General features: G+C 42.2%; 3 protein-coding genes across 6 annotated transcripts; 2 read left to right on the forward strand and 1 right to left on the reverse strand.

The window, feature by feature from the left end:
• Positions 1-2,485: 2,485 nt before the first annotated feature.
• Positions 2,486-9,397, reverse strand: edem2 (ER degradation enhancer, mannosidase alpha-like 2). Its single transcript, XM_085258759.1, has 11 exons — positions 9,168-9,397; positions 6,858-6,968; positions 5,784-5,823; positions 5,565-5,670; positions 5,288-5,413; positions 4,981-5,192; positions 4,495-4,636; positions 4,106-4,230; positions 3,887-4,031; positions 3,294-3,415; positions 2,486-3,187 (listed from the first exon to the last, which is right to left on the reverse strand). Exons 1-11 carry the CDS (start codon positions 9,257-9,259, stop codon positions 2,723-2,725), a joined length of 1,686 nt encoding a protein of 561 aa, XP_085114885.1. The 5' UTR covers positions 9,260-9,397; the 3' UTR covers positions 2,486-2,722.
• Positions 9,398-10,200: 803 nt separating this feature from the next.
• LOC146551305 (putative C-type lectin domain family 20 member A) lies at positions 10,201-15,048 on the forward strand. 4 transcript variants are annotated; one of them, XM_085258789.1, is made up of 7 exons: positions 10,236-10,275; positions 10,589-10,652; positions 10,835-11,025; positions 11,422-11,629; positions 11,786-12,127; positions 12,368-12,462; positions 13,487-15,048. In XM_085258789.1, exons 2-7 carry the CDS (start codon positions 10,616-10,618, stop codon positions 13,607-13,609), a joined length of 996 nt encoding a protein of 331 aa, XP_085114915.1. In that variant the 5' UTR covers positions 10,236-10,275; positions 10,589-10,615; the 3' UTR covers positions 13,610-15,048. The 4 variants fall into 4 exon arrangements, with proteins under 4 accessions (XP_085114917.1, XP_085114915.1, XP_085114914.1 ...); XM_085258788.1 differs by having other exon boundaries at positions 10,245-10,275; positions 10,580-10,652; XM_085258791.1 differs by lacking the exon at positions 10,589-10,652 and having other exon boundaries at positions 10,201-10,275; positions 10,891-11,025.
• Positions 15,049-17,342: 2,294 nt separating this feature from the next.
• Positions 17,343-22,182, forward strand: LOC146551306 (lymphocyte antigen 75-like). Its single transcript, XM_085258786.1, has 6 exons — positions 17,343-17,392; positions 17,619-17,809; positions 18,073-18,292; positions 18,404-18,742; positions 19,764-19,864; positions 21,320-22,182. Exons 1-6 carry the CDS (start codon positions 17,356-17,358, stop codon positions 21,455-21,457), a joined length of 1,026 nt encoding a protein of 341 aa, XP_085114912.1. The 5' UTR covers positions 17,343-17,355; the 3' UTR covers positions 21,458-22,182.
• The last annotated feature ends 398 nt before the right edge of the window (positions 22,183-22,580 follow it).

Raw genomic sequence — 22,580 nt, forward strand, 5'->3', positions numbered from 1 at the left:
ACATTACTGCTCCTTTTTAAAAGCCTTTGGTTTGGTTCCTGGCAACATTTTCAAAGTCTTTGTGAGCCCAGCTGGGGTTTGAGATCTACAGCACACATCCAGTTAGTATAAATGAGGCCTGGCAGTCACTGATCAGCTGCCCGTCTGTGTCAGTCCAAAATAAAAACAACAAAAAATAATAACCAAGAAGGAAACTGTCAGAATTGATCATTTAAGATGGTCATTTATGCTTAGAAATGTATAATCATTTGTATGCTGATAAAAATCATATCCTTATTAGGTCTGATAAGACTCTGTGTGCACTTGTGTACCATGAGATGAGAGGAAGCAGTCTCGACGTTATCATTTCCATTATAGCTGCAGGAACTAGACTGTGCTGTTCTTAAAAGTGCTTTAAATGTGTGTTTGAGACACGACCAAGTTCCTGTTTTTATAGTTTAGCAAGACGCTTACTTCTGCTTTTCTGCATACAGTGTAAGTCCATTGAAAGGTCGTCTGTCTGGCTGGACGTATGGCTGGACACACACACACACACACACACACAGAATCCAGACACTGATGTTGTTCAGAGATGCCTGCTTAAGGATGTCACGTATATTTGTAACTGCATATTCATGAATGATTGCTTGCTGACAATAAAGGAATCAGTCGAAGTTGGTTGAGTTCAGGTGAAGGAATCTTTTCCTCAACTTCCCTCGCGAGCCACAAACACAAAGAGCTCTGTCTTGTTCTGTTTTGTCGTGCAGTTTGTTGGTCTTGTGTTCCAGCGGCTTTGTGCCTAGATAAACCCAACAGAAACGATCCACTTCAAAGTCTGACACTTTAACCTGGGAGTCTGTGGGCGCTGATCTGCAGTCAGCCTGTTAGCAGCGCTGCGGTTTGGGCACTTGAGCCGCGTGCTCGTCATTAATGATGAGCGGGGATTTGCTGCCCGGCTCCCTCAGATTTTGAATCGTCGGGACGTGCCCTCTTTTAAATGTAAAATAGTATCAAGTGACTTGGATCTCACTGCTTTTCATTCACTCGTGTTTCTGTAAAGACCTGCAGTCTGCTGTCACGAGGCTCTGCACTGTTTCTCATCACACAGAACTTAATTTATGATTATACCGAGTTTCAACAGACCATCTTTGTTTGTACGTCGGGAAAAGTTTATGCTGGGACTCATTAGTAATAAACTGTAATCTATACTGGATCACAAACAAACCAATGTGTAATCAATAATTGATATTCAGTCACTTGCAGCTGTGCTTCTCGGGGCAAATGTTACATAAAAAGAATGATTTGCATGAAATCAGTCCAAGAAGAAGACATTAAGAAAACTATAAAAGGTTCATGATTTCTGTATGTGACACGTGTTCGTCTCTGTAGGACCCTGACTCCCAGATGCCGGACATACTTTGGCACTATGGAGGCGAAACACTGCCTCCGTCTGGCTGCTGCGAGCACAGACACCCACACGGCACAGACATGACACCGCCTGCACGCTCTCGTGTTATTAATTCTTTCATTTGTGGACTATTGTTCTGTCTGCTGGTTTTATAGTAACCACAGTGACAAAGGCTCCTGAACACGAGCCCATTGTTCCTGATTCCTGCTGACAGGCGATGTAAACCCAATCAACAGTCAGAATTTTGTTTAACTGCTCTCACAGAAACACTTAAAGTTTAATCAGTTTGACTCCCGTCTTTTGTACTCAGAGGTCTGGATCCTGGATTTAGAGGGGAAAACACTTCCCGTCTGTTTTGGAAACTTATAAATCTGTCCCCACATTTCAGAAACCGTTGGCTGGTCACAGAAACTCTCAGAGTGAAGACGAAACCTTAAATGGTGCAAAGGGAAGTTAATGCAGACTGCTCGAGCTCGGTGACCCGACCGTCGTTTCCGTAGTTGTGACCTCTAAGTGATTAAACACATTTACCCCTACGGAGGAGCTGCATGGTTGTAAAGCATCAAAGTCATTACAACCTTATATCGTGATGACCTTTAGACATTTCTTTGGTGTAGAGGATCATTTGGGGATGTAACTCCTGTCTGCTGTAACTATAACAACGACAGTAAACGCACAGAGGATAAACAAACAGGCTTCACAGAATAATGGAGGCAGGTTCACAGAAGCTGAAGAAGGCGTGCCACCTACTGCAACAAACAACTGTCAACTACAGCGATCAGCCACAACGACACATACGTGTGGCTCTGACACATACGACCCGTCAGGTGGACAAAACAGAGCCATCGCCATCCACGGACGCACCACCCGACATCCTCAAAGGAACCAGCCAATCCGCTGCGAGAATCCCAGTTCCAGACACTGCAGGACACCCAGCCCCCCACCAACACCCCAAGGTGGTGCATCCACGCCCTAATGGGAGAGTGTTCATGCCTGACAGTGGTGACCGACACACTGTCAGGCATTCAGAGAGTAAAAGCCCTGGCCTGCACAAAAAACACCTCATCACCAACCGTGTAAAACAGACAAGAAACAACATTTGTTTTAAATAAAAATATATTTTCTCTTTAATTTAAATTACATTTGAGTCGACAAAGCACAGCAAAGTTCTGGTCCTGAGCTCCTTCATAGCAACAAAAAGCGAACCCCAGCAGATCTGTGTAGGAAGGTCAGTTTAGGAAACGGAAACCTCAAAACTCTGTTTTCACTGAGCTGCTGAGATTCGGGTCTCACTCAGTCGCTCACGGCGAGACGCTCGGAGGAAGTCGAACAGTCTCACGTGTCGTCGGTAAAAACTTGCCCCAGGATGGAGAGCCGAGCGCTGAACGGCTGAACGGGGCAGGACAGCAGAGAGGGCGTCTTCTTCTCTCCGGGTTTCAGAGCAATGCTCTCCGATTGGCTGCCCCCCTCTGTCTGTTTGGGAGGGGGTTTTGATTGGCTGCCGGGCTGCGACAGGGTGAGCAGGATGTCTTGGAGCTCCTGGTGGTCCTGGTCGTGCCGGCCGCAGCAGTACAGTGCCGCCGGATCCAGAGGGTGAGCCTCCGTGTTAAAGATGAACCCCCCTGCCCCTAACACACACTCCCCCGCCTCCCCACCCTCCTCCCACGACCCGTCCCCCTCCGTCCCTCCGCCGTGCAGAAAGTGGGTGGGGTCAAAGAGCAGGTAGAGGTACTTGATGGTTTCAGCTAGAAAGAAGGATTCCATCCTGTTGTCCAGCTGGTGATCTCGCAGGTCTTTAACCTGCAGGAAGAAGAGCGAGGAAAACTTTACTCGTGAGCTCTTTTTAATCACGAGCACTTCAAAGTGATAACTAAGGCCAGCCAATCAAACTGATAGTGGGACTTACGCTGGCATATCCACACGGCGTCTTGGCGATCTTCTCGATGGACTCCAGAGCGTCGACGCCCAGCTGGAGATAGGTGTGATCACCTGTTGCCCTGAACAGGTACATCGCGCTCTCGATTAACTCTGAAACACGTAGGAAGAAGGAAGATCAGCTGGTTTGTTACTTAAAGTTGCTCAGAAAACAACCAAAAACTAGACTCCGGAGTTTTATGACACCCAGGTAACTGACATCAGCGCCTTCATCTCCATGCATGCATGAGAGGGATGTCCTGAAAGGTAGTAGTTCATATCTGAAGCTTTGGCTTGAGGGGGTGGGACGTGATGAGGGCTGAACTCAGGAGCAACACTGTGCGTGTATAATAATACACAATAAATAAATCACAATAAATATTATTGCGATAAAGCTCTGTGTTGGTGCCCATCTCAGAAAGCATTACTCACCTGCTGTTTAGCTCAGATTATCTCAAGACACTAAACATCAACCAGCTTCCCATCACTCCCTGAAGCTGATAAATATTAGTCTGAATGAGCTCCGACTGTAACCTTTGACCCCGAAGACAGAACGCGATAGGCGGAGGGTGTTAGTGGACTGACCTGGTCTCAGTGGGTAGCCCTCTCTCTTATCCACAGTGTAACCCTGAGGGATGCTGTAAAACTCAGGCAGTCCTCCAAACTGTCTCCACACAGAATAATAATTCTGGAAAGTTCTCACAGCACTGTCCAGGTTTCCCAGCAGAGACTGAAACACAGATTTGACTTTGTTTGTATGTTAACAGCCTCCCGTTACAGACTTGTGTTTGTGCGTTCACTCACCTGCAGGCCGGGCCAGAAGGCCTCCAGACTCTGGAAAATGGGCATGGACACAGTTCCTTTGTGCATCTGCACCCACAGGTACCAGTCGTCAAAGCGGGTGTAGTTCTGGATGGCTCGATCATACGCTGATAAAAGACATCACAGGATCAGAGATCAGATGTTTGGTTTTCCTTCTGTTTGTTAGCACAGAGGCATCAACTGAAGCTTTCACAAAACTTTTGCCAGAAAGTGCAGAAGTTATGCAGCTGGAAGCATCGGACAAACCAACCCTGACGACAACTTACAGGCTAGAAAAAATATTTTATTTGTCTCCACAAATCAAACTTTTTTTTTTTACTAAAACAGGAAATTGCTTAGCAGCTGTCAGGAGGAAGCGCTGTGACTGTTACCCTGAAACATGCTGAGCAGCTCTTCATCCTGCAGCATAACGGCTCCTTTGACCAGATACTCGAAGTACGAGTCGACTCCCGCGCCAATACCAGCATCCTGAGCGACCCACTTCGTGGACACGATGTCAATGTGGTTCCCCACCTGGGCGGGCAGACAGGTGACAGAAACAGGTAGGAGGGCTGTTCCTTTTTTATTGACACATTCAGCTAAAAGCCAGCGAGCTCTGGCAGGGTCGCTCCTTCACCAGCTCCAGGACTGCTGTGATTTGGCACAAAGCCCTCCACAGAAACTTTCGCATAAAATCAGCATATTTAAATGTTTTTGTTTTTGTTTAAATTAATTTCACTGACTAGCCAAGGAAGACAAGCTGGCCTATCAGTGGCTCACCCTATACAAATGCTCATTAGGCCTTTTCCGACTTTAGCTGCCATGTTTGCACTTTGGGTTGGATGTGAGCGGACGGTTGTAGCAGACACTTTATTTACCAGTCCGATGTCAGATCTGGTCTTCCACAGGGCTCTCAGGGCTCGGCGGGCGACGTTCTCAAATGTCGGGTCTCCCGTTAGTCGACTCAGTGTGGCGAACTCCAGGATGAAGGTTCCCACGCCAGCGGTACAGGTGACCGGTGTCTCAGTGGGACTGACGCCACGCAGAAGGTTCACCGTACCGTACGGCATGCCGGTGGGAGTCTCAAACGCTGATTTATTGTTGAGACAAATTTCACTGATTTATTCATGTGTGCTTTTCAAAGTAGTTCATTAAAACTAGAGAGTCTGAAACGCCAGAACACACCAGGCAGCAGCTTCCTGGCGGCGTCCTCGGCCATCCTCAGCAGCAGTCCTGAGCAGGGCCACCCGGGCTCCAGCTCCATTCCCGCCCTCTTCGCCAAGAGATGGGCTGACAGCAGACCACCCACAACTACACGCAAACACACACACACACACATTAACCTGAGGTGGACACTCTCCTTTGCCACAGCTCCTGTGCCCAGAGGTGCAGTGTATATAAAAACAGCAGTTTAAATGTTGAACATGAGTTTCCCCTCAGAGTCCGAATCGTCCGTCAGTACCTCTGATGTTGGTTTCAAACACGGACGCGTTGACGTCGATGTCGAAGTCGACGGTGTCTTGGAGGATCGACGCCACTCGCTGGAACTCCGTACGGTTTCCCAAAACCTTCAGAGAGAACACATCGGACGACTGTCGTGTCACGGCACAGGAGTACAACATCTGCTCATCGGTGTTTGTTAAAGGCTCTGTAAACGTAAAACGTCTGTTTCCAGTCTTACCAGCAGAGTGTCGAGGGCGTCAATCAGAGTGAGCGAGAAACTGTGGAGAAAAGAGCAGCAGGGGTCATTTTACTGTCTCTGACAACTCTTAACCTGACATAATGTTTTCTTCTGAACCACTTTAATTGAAGAGAATATTTTCAATGTTTTACTTTGAAATTCTTTGTCTAAACGCAACTTCCTTCCACATGCATAAATACATAAACAAGAGAAAAAAATCATAATCGTATAATTTAATATTTAAGTCACAATTTTTTAATGTGATGTGTGTAATGTGTTGGACTTTGGAAAAAGCAGTAAATGTATTAAACTTTTATAAGAGAAATCTTGAATCTGTTCATTAGAGGGAAATAAAATTAACTAATTTCACCTGAATATACTAAATAAATTCATAAATGTGACCTGATGGTTTTATAAGGTGGTAAAAATCAGAGAAAGGTAAAAGAAATACTTAAAGGTTTGGCGTGTGCTAGCTGTGTCCTGTTGAGACAGGAAGTGTCTTATAACTACAAAATAAAAGAAACAAGAGCGCTCAGAGAGTTCAGATCTCCCTGAAAGGCACACGCTGTGTTAAAATAGTGATGCTTTTATTAAACATGCTGATGTCAGCATTGTTGGAAATTGTTGGAAATGTGAAGATGATTAATCGATTTGATTATCTTATGATACCCGTATGATTGGAGCAGAACTGACTGAAATCTTTGGCTTCTATCAGCTGTAGAAACCTGAGATTTTAGGATATATTCATGCTGTGTGACTTTATGGGTCATCGTAACGTCGTAGGGCCTTGTGTATGTGTATACACATAATACCACTCAACATGGCATCTTTATTATTTTTTTAAGGTCAACTTTGACCTTAGGTGCTAACAGTGAAGGTCAAGGTCAACCTAGATACTCATGTCCCCTAAGGCTGTAGTGTTGTGAAGTTTGAAACAATCCATGAAATGTGAGTAATACAAAGTTTCTACTGATTTTCACACGTTGGGTCCTTGAACTTGACCCGATTTTCTAAGTAAAGAAAAGTTCACTGCAGTAAAGTGTACTTTACATTCAAGTTTTTAAACTGCCTCACCTGCCCCACGTGTCCTGTCCATCGCAGGTGAGAGGGCGGAGCTCATCGTAGGGGAAGGCGTTGTCAAGGTAACTGTTGTAGGCGTGGTAGAACATGGATTTGATGCGCTGTCTGAGAGATGAAGTTTGTTACATTAAGGACGGGACAATTTATCAAAGCATTCAAATTTAGATGAAACTAATTCAGTAAAAATTGGATTCTGCAATTTTTCCCTCGTGTGAAAAACGTTAAACATCCAAGTACAAAAATATTTCAACATATATTAGAATCAAAATGGAAACGCTCTGAAGCCAGAGCAACTTTTTAACGGGATTTCGGAAAAGCAAGCAAAGTAAACCACTGAACAGTTAGAATAACTTTCAACGTTTTTCAGAATAAAAGCTTCTCACATTACTGACACAGGCAGACAAACACGCAAACAAACGAGAGCAGATCGAGCTGTACACGAATGGCTGTTTAAGGTTGTTTAGGACCAGAGTTCATACTTTACATCACCTAAACGAATCTGTGTGCTTTCATCGACACATTAAAAACGTTTGTGTTTCAGGTGAATTCAAAGCTTTTAAAAACAAACCGATTAACCTGTGAATATGTTGGGACTTCTCGTAATCATCAGTTTGAAATATCTGACAAAATTAAACGCACATGTCAGTTGCTTAAGTCAAACCCTTAAAAGAAAGAAGGAGGCAGTGTTCAAATTATGAGGCAAATGCAGCTGATAGTAGAGTGAAATATTTCCACAAACATCAAACCTGCCCACACCCACTGCTTAGGAACAGAATCAGTCAAACACAAAAAACAAATGAGAGACAATTAAGATGCAAATGAAGGCAACTCGCACTTATCTTATATTGTTTTAAAGCCACTGCTGCATATCATTCAATTTGGCATCTCTCTTCCACAGTTTGTTTTTTGTCTTGTTTGTGGTCTTGAGTTCTTCCTCCCCACAGTCGCCAGCTGTTGCTCGTGGTCTGAGTGTGGTGACTTTTAGGGCTGCCACGATTTGTCGACTAGTCACGATTACGTCGACTATCAAAATCGTCGACGACTGATTTAATAGTCGACGTGTCGTTTGAAGCTTTGTAAGATCGCAAAAGACGCAGGAATAATAGCAGGATTTAAGAGTGTAATAACGGACTGAAACAGAAGATGGCAGCACTGCATGTACAAGGATGCCAGCTGCCGTTAAACCCCGAAGAAGAAGAAGCAGCTGTGTCCCAGAATTCATAGCGCGGCCCAGCTTACTTTCCAACAATGGCGGTAGCTAGTTAGTTTTAATATTACTCTTATTATTCTTTCTGGGTCACAAAATAAACGTTTAACATATTTTCAGGCGAGAATGTAGCTGTGTAAACCTCAAATATCGGCTCAGTTTATCAGGACACCACATATTTTCAAAAGCGCTCCGACGTTTTCGGAGACGTCTGTTACCCACTAGCTCGATAGTTAGCCGGGGGCTAGGTCACTAGCACCGTGAGAACACCGGACTCCCGGCAAATTGTTTTCAAACCCACCGCCGTCTTTCGCGACTCAGGTTAAATATATATGAGTCACTTAGATAAATTAAAAATGTTGTTGTTTGGCTTTTTTTTTTTTTTTTGTATTTTATTTGTTCCTGAGTAAATCGGTTTGGCTGAGATTAAAGTTATAGTTTTTACACAGCTGAATAGTCAAGCAGACAGCTGATTATCAGAAGTGTGAGATGCTCCAGAATTTACTCCGGTGTCCTGTTATATTTTAGATAGCAAGGAGTTTATTCAACTTTACCGAAACAATCTGCAAATTTCATTAAAATTGAATAAACTATCATCTTGTCTTTATTTTTAGTTAGCACCTTAAAAGCTTAAAGCTGTAAGCTAATGATAGTTATATAAGAGCAGATGCTGCTGGTGCAATAAGCTGTAGTTTTACGTCCAGTGGATGATGATCTGATTAGTCGACTAATCGCATAAATAATCAGTGACTAGTCGACTATCAAAATAATCGTTTGTGGCAGCCCTAGTGACTTTGTAAATAAAATACAATAAAACGACCCAAACATCTGCCGGACGCATTGCTAAGATGACTGCTGAGTGGAAACGTACAGTAAAAAAAAAAAAACACTTTACAATTATTATTTGATTATTGTGTTGTGGGAGTTTCCCCACTCTCAAACTCACAGTGGGATCCCAGTCTAGTGTTCGCGTTTGCCCCTTCAGACACACGCACCCACCCTCAGACTCGCTCCAGCTGGCGTGATGAAGGGAGGATGGGTGGTGTCTGCACAAAACTCAACTTTAAACCGAGTCCAGACGGAGCTGGTGTTCGTACCTGACAGCAGCCATCTCCTCCTCCGAGAACTGACGAGCCGCCGCATCCGTCAGCACCCACACCAGCAGCGCCGCGCACACGGGAGCGCGCATGTAGACAGACAGACGGACAGGTGAGACAGGTGGACTCGGACACAGATATGACCTGAAATCAAAGATCGGGGAAACACGCACGGAGCACAGAGCGAAAAGTCTTCTGTTGTTGTTGTGCAGCTGTCAGGAAGCAGGAAGTTAGTCATCTGCGCATGCGTCGAACCGGTGCGCTGACGAGGACTTTCGACGTGGAATCTCATTGGACGTTTTGTTTTGTTTTTTAAATAAACCTTTATTAATAAACTGATTATATGACAATGACGACAGTAGAGCCATTGAAATGACAAATTATATAACTGGACTGTAAAATATATACAGATATGAATTAATACAAAAAAGTTTTATTTTAAAATTACGCTCCGTTGTATTTATTTCAGAGAACGTTTATTTCGTAGAGCTAAATGTGTTTTCCAGCTGTCTCTTATTTTGATCTCTTATTTTATTAATTAAAATTATACTTATCTCTATTTATTTACATAATGAGTGAGCCAGTATTAAAAAGATAACTTTGCAAATATGGATGGACACACGTCACAAAATACTGTACACTTGCAGTAGTGTGGAAAGTCTTTGTTTTGTTGTCAAAGAGCCAAACATACATACATGCAGAGACCTGCCCCCTACAGAAAACACAGAGTATGTGAATACCCTGAACAGCATGACAGACTTGTGCAAAAGACCTACAGCCATGTAATCTCTATCATTGCACGTTAACTGAATGCTTCCATTTATTACTGCTCCACTGTATTTTAGAGTGACAAATTTTTCCCCCAATCAGAAAAACTATATGAGATGTTCAGTAATAATAAAGCCATTTTACTTTCAGAGCTTATCACAAAGCTACTATTTAACTAACTGAAGCACACCTGAGGCGAGCCTGGTTTGGGCTGTACGATGATGTGAACAGCTGAAGGTGATCAATGTCAAACAGACATTTCTATGACAGCAGTGAGGCTGAGTTCAGAAACTGAGACAACCAGACAGTAGGGAAGGCAAAGATCCCTGCGCTCACCGAGGTGGGAATGGATCCTGGGCCAATGGAAATTGCGACCATGTTACCTTAACATGCTCTGATGTCTGAGGATTAGAACAAAGGAGTTCAAGTTCTAGACTTAGACTCAATAATTGATGAGAATATCTTTGAATTTCACATTTAATTATACATTTTTGTGGTATACATCATCCAGCCAACAGCGTCTCCTGTATCAGTTATATGACACGAAATAACCTCACAAGCAAATATTCTCCTTTTAATAACTTTGCATGATGTAAACATTAACGTGTTCATGTATAACCTCCTGAGTTACTTCATTATCTGAGTGTGTGCAGTGACAGATACGAGCAGAACAAACAAGGATGGAGAAACTTGTTCTGTTCATCGCCGCTGCATCAGGCAAGTGTTTTAAGGTGTTTTTATATTTGCTGTAATGAAAACAGAATGATAGCTTGAATAGAAAGCTACAGTATGTCAGTGGCAGTAATACTGGATATGCTTTTACTGCTGGAATAAGTTCAGACTTCACTGAAATGTCAAGTTACTTTTTTAAAAGTGATCATGCATGTCTGTCACTGCAGGGCTGTGGGCCGTGTGCTTAAATCCTGAACGTCAGTACCATTTTGTTTATGAGCAGAAGAACTGGACTGAAGCACTGAGTCACTGCAGACTGTATTACACAGACCTGGCCACCATAGAAAACATGGAGGATGTGAAGACCCTGAATGACATGGTGGACTTGAACAAATTTGATAAATCTGCCGACAGCTATGTAAGTTCACTCTCTCTGTTTAACTGCAACATATTTGTAACACTGGCAGGTCAAATACTTGTACACACTCACGTATTTAATTTTTCTCTGCAATATTCCCCTGTTCCTGTTTTTTTTCTTATTGTACGTTTATGTGATCTGCTAAAACTGGGGCCCACAGTCACTTGACCTTAACTGAAATGCCTTGCTATTGTTATTCCCCAGCCTTTGCAGTAGTATCGTTTTTTATAATATGTAATGAAATACCCATGAATGACAGGGTTTATCTATAAACTTTCAAACTAACAAACTTTGTCTTTAAAAACCTTGTTTATAAATATTTCTCCTATATTTAAAAAGATGATGTACCACTAATCAGAAAAGTCAGGGATGTCACTCGTTACTCGTTGCTTACAGCGAGCCTGGATCGGGTTGTACAATGACGTGAGCAGCTGGAGGTGGTCGAGGTCGGACAGAAGTGATGAGGCTGAGTTCAGAAACTGGAAGCCTGGACAACCGGACAATAAAGGGGGACACGAACTTTGTGCAGAGATTTTTGTCAGTGGAGAATGGAATGATAAACCCTGTGACAAAACCCTCAGTGCAATCTGCTCTGATGTCAGAGGTGAGGATCTCAATCTGTGCACGACCATCAAACAAATCATGCACACTTCATTCTTGATTTAAAGACTTTTTGGGTCTATTTGTCTCAGTGGTAGCTAACGTGAAGATGTATCCCTCATGTTTGTGCACTTCACACTTCACTTTGGTCCATTTTCAGGGCAAAATGAGACATTTGTGTTCATCAACAAAACGATGACATGGGCTCAGGCTCAGAGCTACTGCAGGGCTCATCACACAGACCTGGCCAGTGCGAGAAACGTGTCAGAGAATCGGAGGGTAAAGGAGTTGGTGCCTGCTGAAGATCGATCTGCCTGGATCGGCCTTTTCAGAGATTCCTGGAAGTGGACGGATGGAAGGACCTCCACATTTAGATACTGGAAAACAAAAGAACCAAATAACCAATACTGGAGAGAGAACTGTGTGGCAGCATACTTTAAACATTCTGGAAACTGGGAGGACTGGAACTGTGACTGGAAGAAGCCATTTGTCTGCTACAGTGGTAAGCCATGATTCAGACAGCCTTCAGCTACATCTACACACGGCTGCATGCATGCAGTGCATTTAGCTTAAAAACAAAACAGAAGTAATTTATATAAAAGTTGGACTTCAAAACGAATAATGCATCAAATTCTGTGGAGTCAGGCAACACATCCAGTGGGTGTTTGTTGTAAATGCACAGAAAGCAGCTTTCAGTGAACCTCACTGGCTAACCGTGAACCTTACTTTTCTCTTTAAAAAGATCCTGTTTACAAGCAAGCGGTGAGAATCAGGCTGGAGAAAAACGCTCATCTGGATCTGAATCGTGCTGCTGTGATGGACGACATGCTGAAACTGGTAATTTTAAAAAGAAAATTTCGTTTTCATATTCTTTTGTTTTTTCTTTTGGCAACAAGAGTTCCAGTTTACATACAAGTCAGAACTTCTCAACAAAAAACAGATTTTAAATCAATCGACGTGTGATTGAAGCACAGACGTACAGATTTATTTCAGGGGGTTCAACAAAAGTACTGAGCTGTTTAACTATTAGTCATTTTCAACTTAGATAGCCAGATTTCCAAGGCTCAAAGGTAACTGGACGATCCAACGTACTGTGATATGGATTTTTTAAAGGTTGATGAAAATCTTTTGCAGTCACTGATTTCCTGAAGTCTGGAATACGTGGACATCATTAAATGCTGTCTTTCCTCCTTTGTGTTGCTCAGCGTTTCACTGCAGCCGTGTTTCATTCCTGCTTGTTTGTGGGTTTCTCTGCCTTCACTTTGGTCTTGAGAAACTCTTGGGTTGCTTTTGCAGTTTGCTTTGGCCCATCATCCCTCTGTCCCATCAGTTCTGCAGGTTCTGAACCTGAGCTGAGAGTCCACTTCATGATTCCTCCTGCTACTTCTCTCAGCAGCCACATCATCATAAACTGGTGGCGGCCACACATGATGTGATATTCTTCAGATTGTAAGCGGTGTCTTTCATTCGCTGGGACACATTATTCTTGGTCTCATCTGTCCAAAGACTGTTTGCAGAACTCTGGAAGTTCAGATGGTGTGTTTTTTCTGTCTTTTCTTTGGCTTGACCCCCCTGGTGTGTAACAAGACCAGTATGTTTGCCACATCAGATTGTAAATATTAACAGAAATTATTTTGTTCCCATTAAAAAGAAGACACCGGTCTGGTATGTGCGTCCTCTCCTCTCTCCCTAAGGCTTTGTAAAAGGCCCAGCAACTGTAATTATTGTAGTGGCCTAAACAGTAATTATTTTGGCAAATATGATAATGTTATAGGACATAGTTTTCTTGTAAAAGAACAAAATTGCAGTCAAGAATTGACTCTATTACAGTTTTATGGCTTACATTTTCTGTGTGTCTCAGGTTAAACAGCAGCTCCAGGCCCACGGGGTTAGAGGGGACATCACCCTGAGCTGGATGAAGCAGTCAGATGGAAACGTTTTTCACAGCGACACAAAGAAAACAAAGAAGATAAAAAACCCTTAAGCAAAGATAAAAGCTTTGAGTGTTGCATTATTTATCTGAAAAGATTTGTTTCGTGTCCATTCTTCATGTTTTTGTTGTTTTCCAATCAGCGTCACTGCGTCAGCTAATTAAGCAACACGTCTGTAGTGCATAAGTAAAGGGAGACCGATCGTTTTTCTAACTTAAGTTCATCTTCAGAAGCAAACTCCAAGGTGTTTTAGACACCCACACTGCATTTCTGACATCCCCAATGACTTAAATAAGTTCCTTTACTTCTTAGATAATAAAGACATGTCATGGTTGTGGGTCTGTGTCCCAGCATTTAGTGTTTTTGAATGATTAATAGTCTTTTATTTCATTCTTATTCATAGTTTCTAGTTTCTTGGTTCCTGTCTCTGTGCCTGTCTCATGTTCCCAGTTTTGCTTCCCCCCCAGTCTCATTGTGATTTCTCCCAGCTGTGCTCTCCCCCCGTGTCTCGTTCCCTTGCTATCTCTCGGTGTGTTTAAGCCCTTTGTCTGCACATCTCCTGTTGCATTTCTCATGTTCCAGCTTTCCTTGTGTCACAATACGGCTGTGTGCAGGCAAGAGAAGGACCCAAACGCAAACTCAAAAAACAGCTTTATTGCTGGTGTGGAAGGGAAACAAAGAACAAAACTAAACTGGGAAAACTAATAATAAATCGTGCTTGGAAACACAGGGAGAATAACGGGGATAGCGAGGGGGAATGAGCCACAGGAGGAGGTAAACTTAACAGACTGGGGAGACAGAACATAGGGACCTGAAACATGGGACAGAAAGGCACAGCAGACACAACATGAACATAACGACGCCACAGGGGAAGAGTAAAACAGAACACAACACAGGACCTCTTTCAAAATAAAATAGGAAACATAATGAAACGCAGACATGAAACACATGAAGGACAAGGGAGACTTAACAGGGGTTGAAAACACAAGGGGAAACTAATAAACAAATGAAGTTAGATAACCTAATGAACTTAAACATAAACCATAAACATCAAAAGACCCAGGATCGCGACACCTTGTTCCATGTCTCAGGTCTTTAGTTTCTTTGTGCTTGTTTTTAGGTTTCTTCCAGTTTAGGTTTTGCTAGTTTCGTCATTGTCACCCTTTGCTTTTGTCTGTATTTTGCTTTGCTGTAATAAAGGCTCACGTTCAGTTTAAGTCTGTCACTAGTGTCTTTGGCTGAGGATTTGTCCCTTTTATCTTTTGATTCTTTTACTGATCTTAACTGTTTCAACTATTGTGGAGTTTTGTGCTGTTTTCATTTGATTTTGTTTACCTGCTATCCTCATCTGTTTTCATTATTTTTTGCCTCTTTAGTCATTTTTTTCATTAAATCCTTGTGTGGATCCCGTGAAATGTGATAAATATTACTTTCAGTTTCTTTGTATCCATCAGCTTCATGATGGGATGAGGATCGATTCTGAAAGTTGGCTTGCTGGACTGACCTAGTAACATTGAGTAACTGTACGTGTGACAGCAGCATAACCTGTGCTGATAAATAAAAGGAAAACAAAGAATGGGAGAAAATTTTTTGATGAATTTTGATTGTTGTCACAAAAAAGTGTATGAAACAAGTCCTTTCCTTTAAAGCAGGAGGATGTGTCGCTCCTCCTGTGTCGCTGTTCTAGTTCTCCTCTGATGTGTAATCTATAATACAGCACGCACCCTGCTCCACACAGCGGGTGTCAACCCTTGTTTATTTGACCTTGTGCAGAGTGTGTCTGTCAGGTTTGTCCCTCACCAAAGCAGACAGGCTAGGAAAAGGTGGAAATGTGGAGGTGTCTGGGGAAAGTTGCAGAGAGGTGTGAGTGTTTCCTCCATACAGCCTTGGCATGGGAAGTTTTCATCTCATCACAGGCCACAGATGTCTTTACCTGGCCTCACACTGCTGGAGATAATCCTTCCATAGCCGCTCACCACACCCGGGCACTGGATGGTTGGATGATGCTGGATCGAGACTTACAAACATCCAACAAGTGGAATATGCTGGATATTAATTTTCAGCCTACTCTATGGCAAAGGTGGTTTTGGTCAAACCTTTTGGTTTTTGGGGTTAATTTTCCCAAGAGCCCAGAATTATGACCTATAACTGTAACGTCTCCTCTTACTAGTATCAGTTTAAAAAAAAAATTAAATTGATGCCTTAATTACATCAACAGTCACTTAAGTTCATTTATGCAGCTGAAGGAGAGAATTACTTACAGTAATATAAAATTTGCCATATGTGAAAACAAGAACAAAATTCAAACATTGATCTTTCAGCTGCTGGCAGTCTGACGCTGCTCTCTCCTGTTTCTCTTAAATGACACTGAATGTGCAGCTTTGTGATGGAGCTGGCAGCAGGTATCCACATACAGACATCGCTGCCTTATGATCACTCCTTACACATTTCCTTTATGTTCATTCAGGAAACTTCATCACATCCCAACAGCATCAGTAAAGCTCCACGGTTACATCATCCAGCCAACAGCGTCTCCTGTATCAGTTATATGACACGAAATAACCTCACAAGCAAATATTCTCCTTTTAATAACTTTGCATGATGTAAACATTAACGTGTTCATGTATAACTTCCTGAGTTATTTTATTATCTGAGTGTGTGCAGTGACAGATACGAGCAGAACAAACAAGGATGGAGAAACTTGTTCTGGTCATCGCCGCTGCATTGGAGCTGGCCACCATAGAAAACATGGAGGATGTGAAGACCCTGACATGGTGGACTTGAGCAAATCTGATAACAGACAGCGATGTAAATTCACTCTCTCTGTTTAACTGAAACATATTTTTGACACTCGTACACGTCACGTCTTCATTGGACACATGGAGTAATCACTGACAGGACAGGCTCATGAGAGTATGATCAAAGTTTCACCTGCTGGCTGCGATCCTGGACTGGACTGTATGATGATGTAAACAGCTGTAGGTTTACAGCTGTTTATGAAAATAGTGAGGCTGAGTTCAGAAATTGGAAAGGTGGAAAACCAGACAGCAGAAGAAGAACATTGTGCACAGATGACATCTTATGGGTTGTGCCAATAAAGACCTGGTGTTCTCCTCACCGGCTTAGCCTCACACACAATTTAAGATTAAAGTAAACGTGTGAGCACCGGTGCTGCATCTTTTTATTTACATAGTAACACAGGAGGAGGCCCCGGGGCAGACCCAGGACACGCTGGAGAGATTATATCTCTCGGCTGGCCTGGGAACGCCTTGGTGTTGACACGGCCTTGGATAAAGCGGATGAAGATGGATGGATGGATAGTAACACGTCCTCCAGGCCATCCATTCCCAAACTCAAGAATGCTTTACAACAAGCAGAAAGTCCCCTGGAGCCTAACCAGTGTTAAGTCTTCACTCTAATCAAGACCCAAGAGAAAGTGATGTTTTCATGAAGATCTTATTCTAGAACATGAACAGTACAGGCTGTTGGGTATAAATTCTCAATGCTACACAGTCATGCTAAGCCCAGTTTGTGACCCAGCTGCCACTGGGACATAAGCTTGAAGTCACGTGTAAAAAAGACGACCCATATAAAACTAGAACATGCAACATATACTCTGGTTACTATTGAAACTCCCCCCCCCCCCCCCCCCCCCTCTCGCTCTCTCCATTTAAATAACGACTGAGGCAATGAGTTCATTTACCCCTTTATAACATGCAAATCTGATCCAAATTATTTCCTCCTTATTACTTTGCAGCTCCATGTTTACTGTCATACATGAAACAGGCAACAGACGAGGATGGAAAAGTTTCTTCTGTTCATCAAAGCGGTTTCAGGCAAGTATTTTAATCTATTTTTCTTAATATTAGTTAACAATAAATAAATAGCTTTATTATTTTTTTCATCTGGTGACTTTCACAACTATAAATAATATTTTAACTACACACCATTCTTTAATCGCTGTACTGATTAAATAATCAACACGACCGAGCAGACTGAAATGGATGAGAGACTAGTTTTGCTTGTTTTTCACCATGTAATTAATATTCACATCTGTGTCAGGGCTGTGGGCCGTTTCCTCAAGTGCTCAGCGTCAGTACCATTTTGTTTATGAGCAGAAGAACTGGACTGAAGCACAGCAGCACTGCAGACAGTATTACACAGACCTGGCTGCAATAGAAAGCATGGAGGATGTGAAGACTCTGAACAACATGGCAGACTTGGAAAAAATGAAATACTCAGAATACAGCAATGTAAATATCTCCTTAACATCGTTTTTAATAATTATATAAGATGCAGATGATGCTCAAGGTATCCACATGAAATTTGTAATGTGAAAATCAGAAGGTGCCTGTAAAGTAAAATTCTGTATTTCGTGTGAGAAAAATACTTTTTGTTCGTGCATTTTAAATCTTTTAAGTCCTTAGAGCTAAAATTTACTTTGTATTATTGGGCCAACGGTTGAGTTCATGTTCTTTATGCCACACCTTTGCCCAATGAAACACATGAAACACAGCGAGCCTGGATCGGCTTGTACAACGACGTGAACAGCTGGAGGTGGTCGATGGACGACACGGGTTTCTACAAAGATGGAGAACCTGAGCTCAGAAATTGGTCACCTGAGGAACCGAATAACTATAAAGGCACTGAATGTTGTGCAGAGATGTTTGACAGCGGATTATGGAATGACAGAGACTGTGATGCCGTCCGTAATGCAGTCTGCATTTACATCGCAGGTGAGGACTTTAAATAATACAGAACCATTCAAACATACAGGGTTTTTCTGTGATTTCTTTCCTGACTCTGCTTCTATTTGCCTTCATGTTTATTGTTTCTATCTCTTTCAGAGTCAGATGTGACATTTGTCTTCATCAAAAACATGATGACATGGACGGACGCCCAGAGCTTCTGCAGAGCTAATTACACCGACCTGGCCAGTGTGAGAAACATGTCAGAGAACCAGAAGATAAAGGAGCTGATACCCAAAGGGAAAAAAGCCTGGATCGGCCTTTTCAGAGACTCCTGGAAGTGGATAGATGGATCCAGCTCCTCGTTTAGATACTGGGATACAAAAGAACCAAACAACAATTTTCACAAGGAGATGTGTGTGGCAGCATACTTTGGAAAGGAAGGAAAATGGGCAGATTGGAACTGTGATTATAAGAGAGCATTTGTTTGCTACAGTGGTAAGCTAGCCTATGCTATCCCGTCAGTATTGTCATTTAGCTCGACTTTGCAGAGACAGGGCAGCGCTGTTGTGCCTCTGTTTGTGCAAAAATGACAAACCTGTACAGTAACTGTTCTGGAGGCTGCATTGAAAAATGTAACAAAATACCAGGAAGTGAAACCTTTAAAGTGTGCATGAATCTATCTATCTATCTATCTATCTATCTATCTATCTATCTATCTATCTATCTATCTATCTATCTATCTATCTATCTATCTATCTATCTATCTATCAAACACTGACACAGATTCAACTGTCGCTCAGCTGCATAAAGTTAAAACCATGTCTAGCACCATCTTCTGTCAGTACGTAACGTGACATCACAGGGTTGGCTGTTTGGTTGCAGTCAGTAGATTTGCATTAGTTTAGTTTAGCTAACTAAAAATCAAGAAACACAGTCATGTTTGTGGTGTGATGTGCATGTAGTAACCTGTGCTGTTGTAAACTGGCTCCAAGGCTCTCCTCCACACAGTCCTCATTCATAAAGTGCTTTGCAAACCCGAACATTGCAGCTAACAGCTGGATCTCCAGTTTCAGTGCAGCTAGCCAAACGACAAAAAACCCCACTGACTGCTTATGAAACAGAGTGAAAGTGGGCAGTTTATCCTCGGTTCTTTACATAAAACTAATTTGGACAAGCAAAAGACTTTTCCTGTTACTATTAGTTAGCTAATATAAACTAATGTAAGACTTTTAGCAGCGACCAGCTAACCTGGTAATGTCAGGTCCTGTGCTGACAGAAAAGGGCATTAAACATGTTTTAAAAGCTTTAACTACTTATTTCTAAAACCCAGCTTCACAGTGTTACATCTATGTCATCTTTGGGGAGCAGGGCTCCATGATGTAAATTAGGCTTTGTGCATGTAGAGTTTCATGCCCACTTTTGTACAGTTTGGAGATGATAGCACCTTTCAGTGAAAAAACAGCAGCGTGTGCTCTCTCTTCGGCTAACCCTAACCATTATTTTCTTTCATTTACAGAAGTACGTGCTCGCAGCAAGCATGTAGTGAGACTGGGACTGGTGAAAAACTCCAGTGTGGACCTGAGTGACCCTGCTGTGATGGAAGACGTGCTGAAACAGGCAGATCATTTAGATTTTTACTTTGTGTTTCCTTTTCATCTTTTTCAGCACTCTGTTGGGTTTTGAATTTTGGAAACAAAACTACAACTACACATGTGGTGTAGACACCCAACTGAAAAATGTCCAAAACCAGTTTTATGATCGACAAAGTGAAAAACTTTGAAAAACCAGCTCAAACATACAAGTAACCAGTAAATATTCTTGAAGGAAATTTCCATCCCGGGTTTCCTCCGTGGCGTGAGCGATAAGCAGAGTTTTGTCCTTTCCTTATAAGACTCCTAATTATTCAAAGTAACACTCAGGTATGCCGTTCAGCAGGTTAGTTACAGCGCCGGGAGCAGTTAGGAGAACAAAGTGACACAGACTGTTCAGATTGCTCTCCCACAATCAACTCAAAGGTTTATTAAGTATACAACAGCTTATATAGAGGAAAAAGGTTCGTGTGTCAGCATGTTCTCAGTTCAAACCGGTACAGACCAAATAAGGAAACGTCTTCCTGCCTTCTGAGCAAAGAAGTATCCTTTGTGTAGTTTATCTCTTCAGCTACAATTTATGATCATCCCAGCGAAATACACTCCTAGACATAGAATACAGAGTTCTTTCATTAGTGAATTCTGAAACAAACCACCTGGCCTTTAACAAGCTCTTTTCTAAAGGATAAGGAAGGGAGGATGGGAGTAAGGAAGTGGTCTCGTCTCTGTGGTATTTTCGACCTTGGGGTACCAGCCTGTGATTCTTACACATCAATTCTTGGGTCACAGAGAAAGAGAAAAACAACTAGTAAATGGGCCTTATTGAGTAACAGTTTTCACTACAAAACAATATCCTGTAAATGCTACCATGGTATCAAAATATCACAACAATTCTATTGGAAAAAAAACCAAAGATAACACAACACATTTCACATGGACATTTGTTGCATGCACTCTTTATTTAAACAACTGCAAACTTCCACCAGCACTTAGTTTTTAACCAAAAGCTATAACTACTGTCATTTTTAATCTATTTATCTTTGTGTTTAATGTCCTGAGAAGTTTGGCAGAGGTTCAGGGTGGGAAGGACAATAGTCTGCGTGGGCGGGTAGAGCGCATTGAGTGGTGGTAATAACCCTGTGGAGGGCTTTCCTCCCTGCTCCTGGCACACAGATGCAGTATGACATGGATATCTATTGCTCCACTGGTGCCACCTACAGGAGTTTTCCACCTCTAGAGTAGCCGCCACAAACTGTGTGGGGTGTGTGCTGAACACAGTGCATGCCTCAAATCGCCCTCCAGTGAAGTGATTTATGTGCCTGTGATGTCACTGCCCACAAAAAGACAGCAGTATATTCAGTGTAAATTATATTTAAATTCTAATTAATATGATCCCTTCAAATCAGCTGAGTAAAATATGCAGGATATAGCTGGAGACGTTTTTCTGAGTGACATTCAGGCAAACATGTTTTTTGTGTTGCAGCTTAAACAGAAGCTGAAGGACCAGAGAGTCGATGGAGACATCAGCCTGAGCTGGAGGACGCAGTCAGGTGGGGAGGTTTTCTACAAGGATGAGAAGCAAACAAAGAAGGAAGCTCGAAAAGTCAAGAGTAGCCTGTGAAGAGTTTTCATTCTTTGTTCTTTTCAAAATTATTAGGATTTTTTTACCGTCTAATGTTTGTGACTATATCAGTTTAAAAGGTGTCAGAGTTGATGCTACATGAAGTTAAACATCAAACATTTTAAGTGGAACAGCTGTTTTTAGCTACTCGTTTGTGATGTGAAGCCCAGACCGATGATTTTACAAACAGAAAAAAGAAAGATTTTATTTCAGAGTTTCTCATTTCGGGTATTAGTCGTGTTTTTGACTTTGGAAAACGTATTTAATATTTTCAAGTTTGAGATTCTGTTTCGAGCTGGAAAGTTAGTTCTATTCATCTGGACGTCACACTTTCGGAGCCTGAAGAAGTGTCCTGGATGAGCGGGGAAGCGGTTCTCTCACTCCAAACACTGCGTCCAAATGCATGTTTGCATTACGATCGTTTCTATTTAGTTGTTTTCATTGTTATTAATCTTAATTTTTGTGTTTATTGTATTTTCATCCAGTTTTCATGATACTGAGTCTCTGGTTCTTTTTACAATATGTTGATGAGTTCAGTGCTTGTAACATCTTGTGTTCACACATTTGATTTTATCTGTAGTGCTCGTTGTAATTTTTATCTTCCCCGCGTCTCTGATTGTGTCTCTCTGTTCTCTGCGTTTCACTGTTGATGCTGGTGTTGTCGTATACAGTGGTGTGAAACTCTGTTCACCATTTCCTCATTTTTTTGCACATTTTGCTTCAGATCATCAAACAAATTTAAATATTAGATAAAGATAAAGTAAAAATAAATGCAGTTTCTGGTGTTTATTATTAAGGGGGGAAAACTCACAACACAGAAGACATGAGCATTAAAAGGCGTTCGGAGGGGGTGTGTTCCATGTTCAATCGAGATAAAGTGTCCCTTCACTCGGTTAGGCAAAAGCCAACACTTTTCGGTCCACTCGGGTGGCCTTGAATGAGAGGGGAGAGAGTCACAATACAGTTTTGTTATCTAAAGGAGAATTTTGTTGTTCCCTTCACCTTTTGCCTTGAGCATCCAGCTGGCGCTGGGGGGCCCGCATGAGATGAAGATGGTAGTTGTTTTGGTTAGTGCAAAGAAACTGCTTCCAATTTTACAGTTGGTCTAATTTCCGTCACTGTT

Source organism: Mchenga conophoros, linkage group LG20, assembly GCF_057382185.1.
Source record: "Mchenga conophoros isolate Kocher_MC1m ecotype Shallow Benthic linkage group LG20, M_conophoros_male_GT1.1, whole genome shotgun sequence".
Classification (NCBI taxonomy): Eukaryota; Metazoa; Chordata; class Actinopteri; order Cichliformes; family Cichlidae; genus Mchenga; species Mchenga conophoros.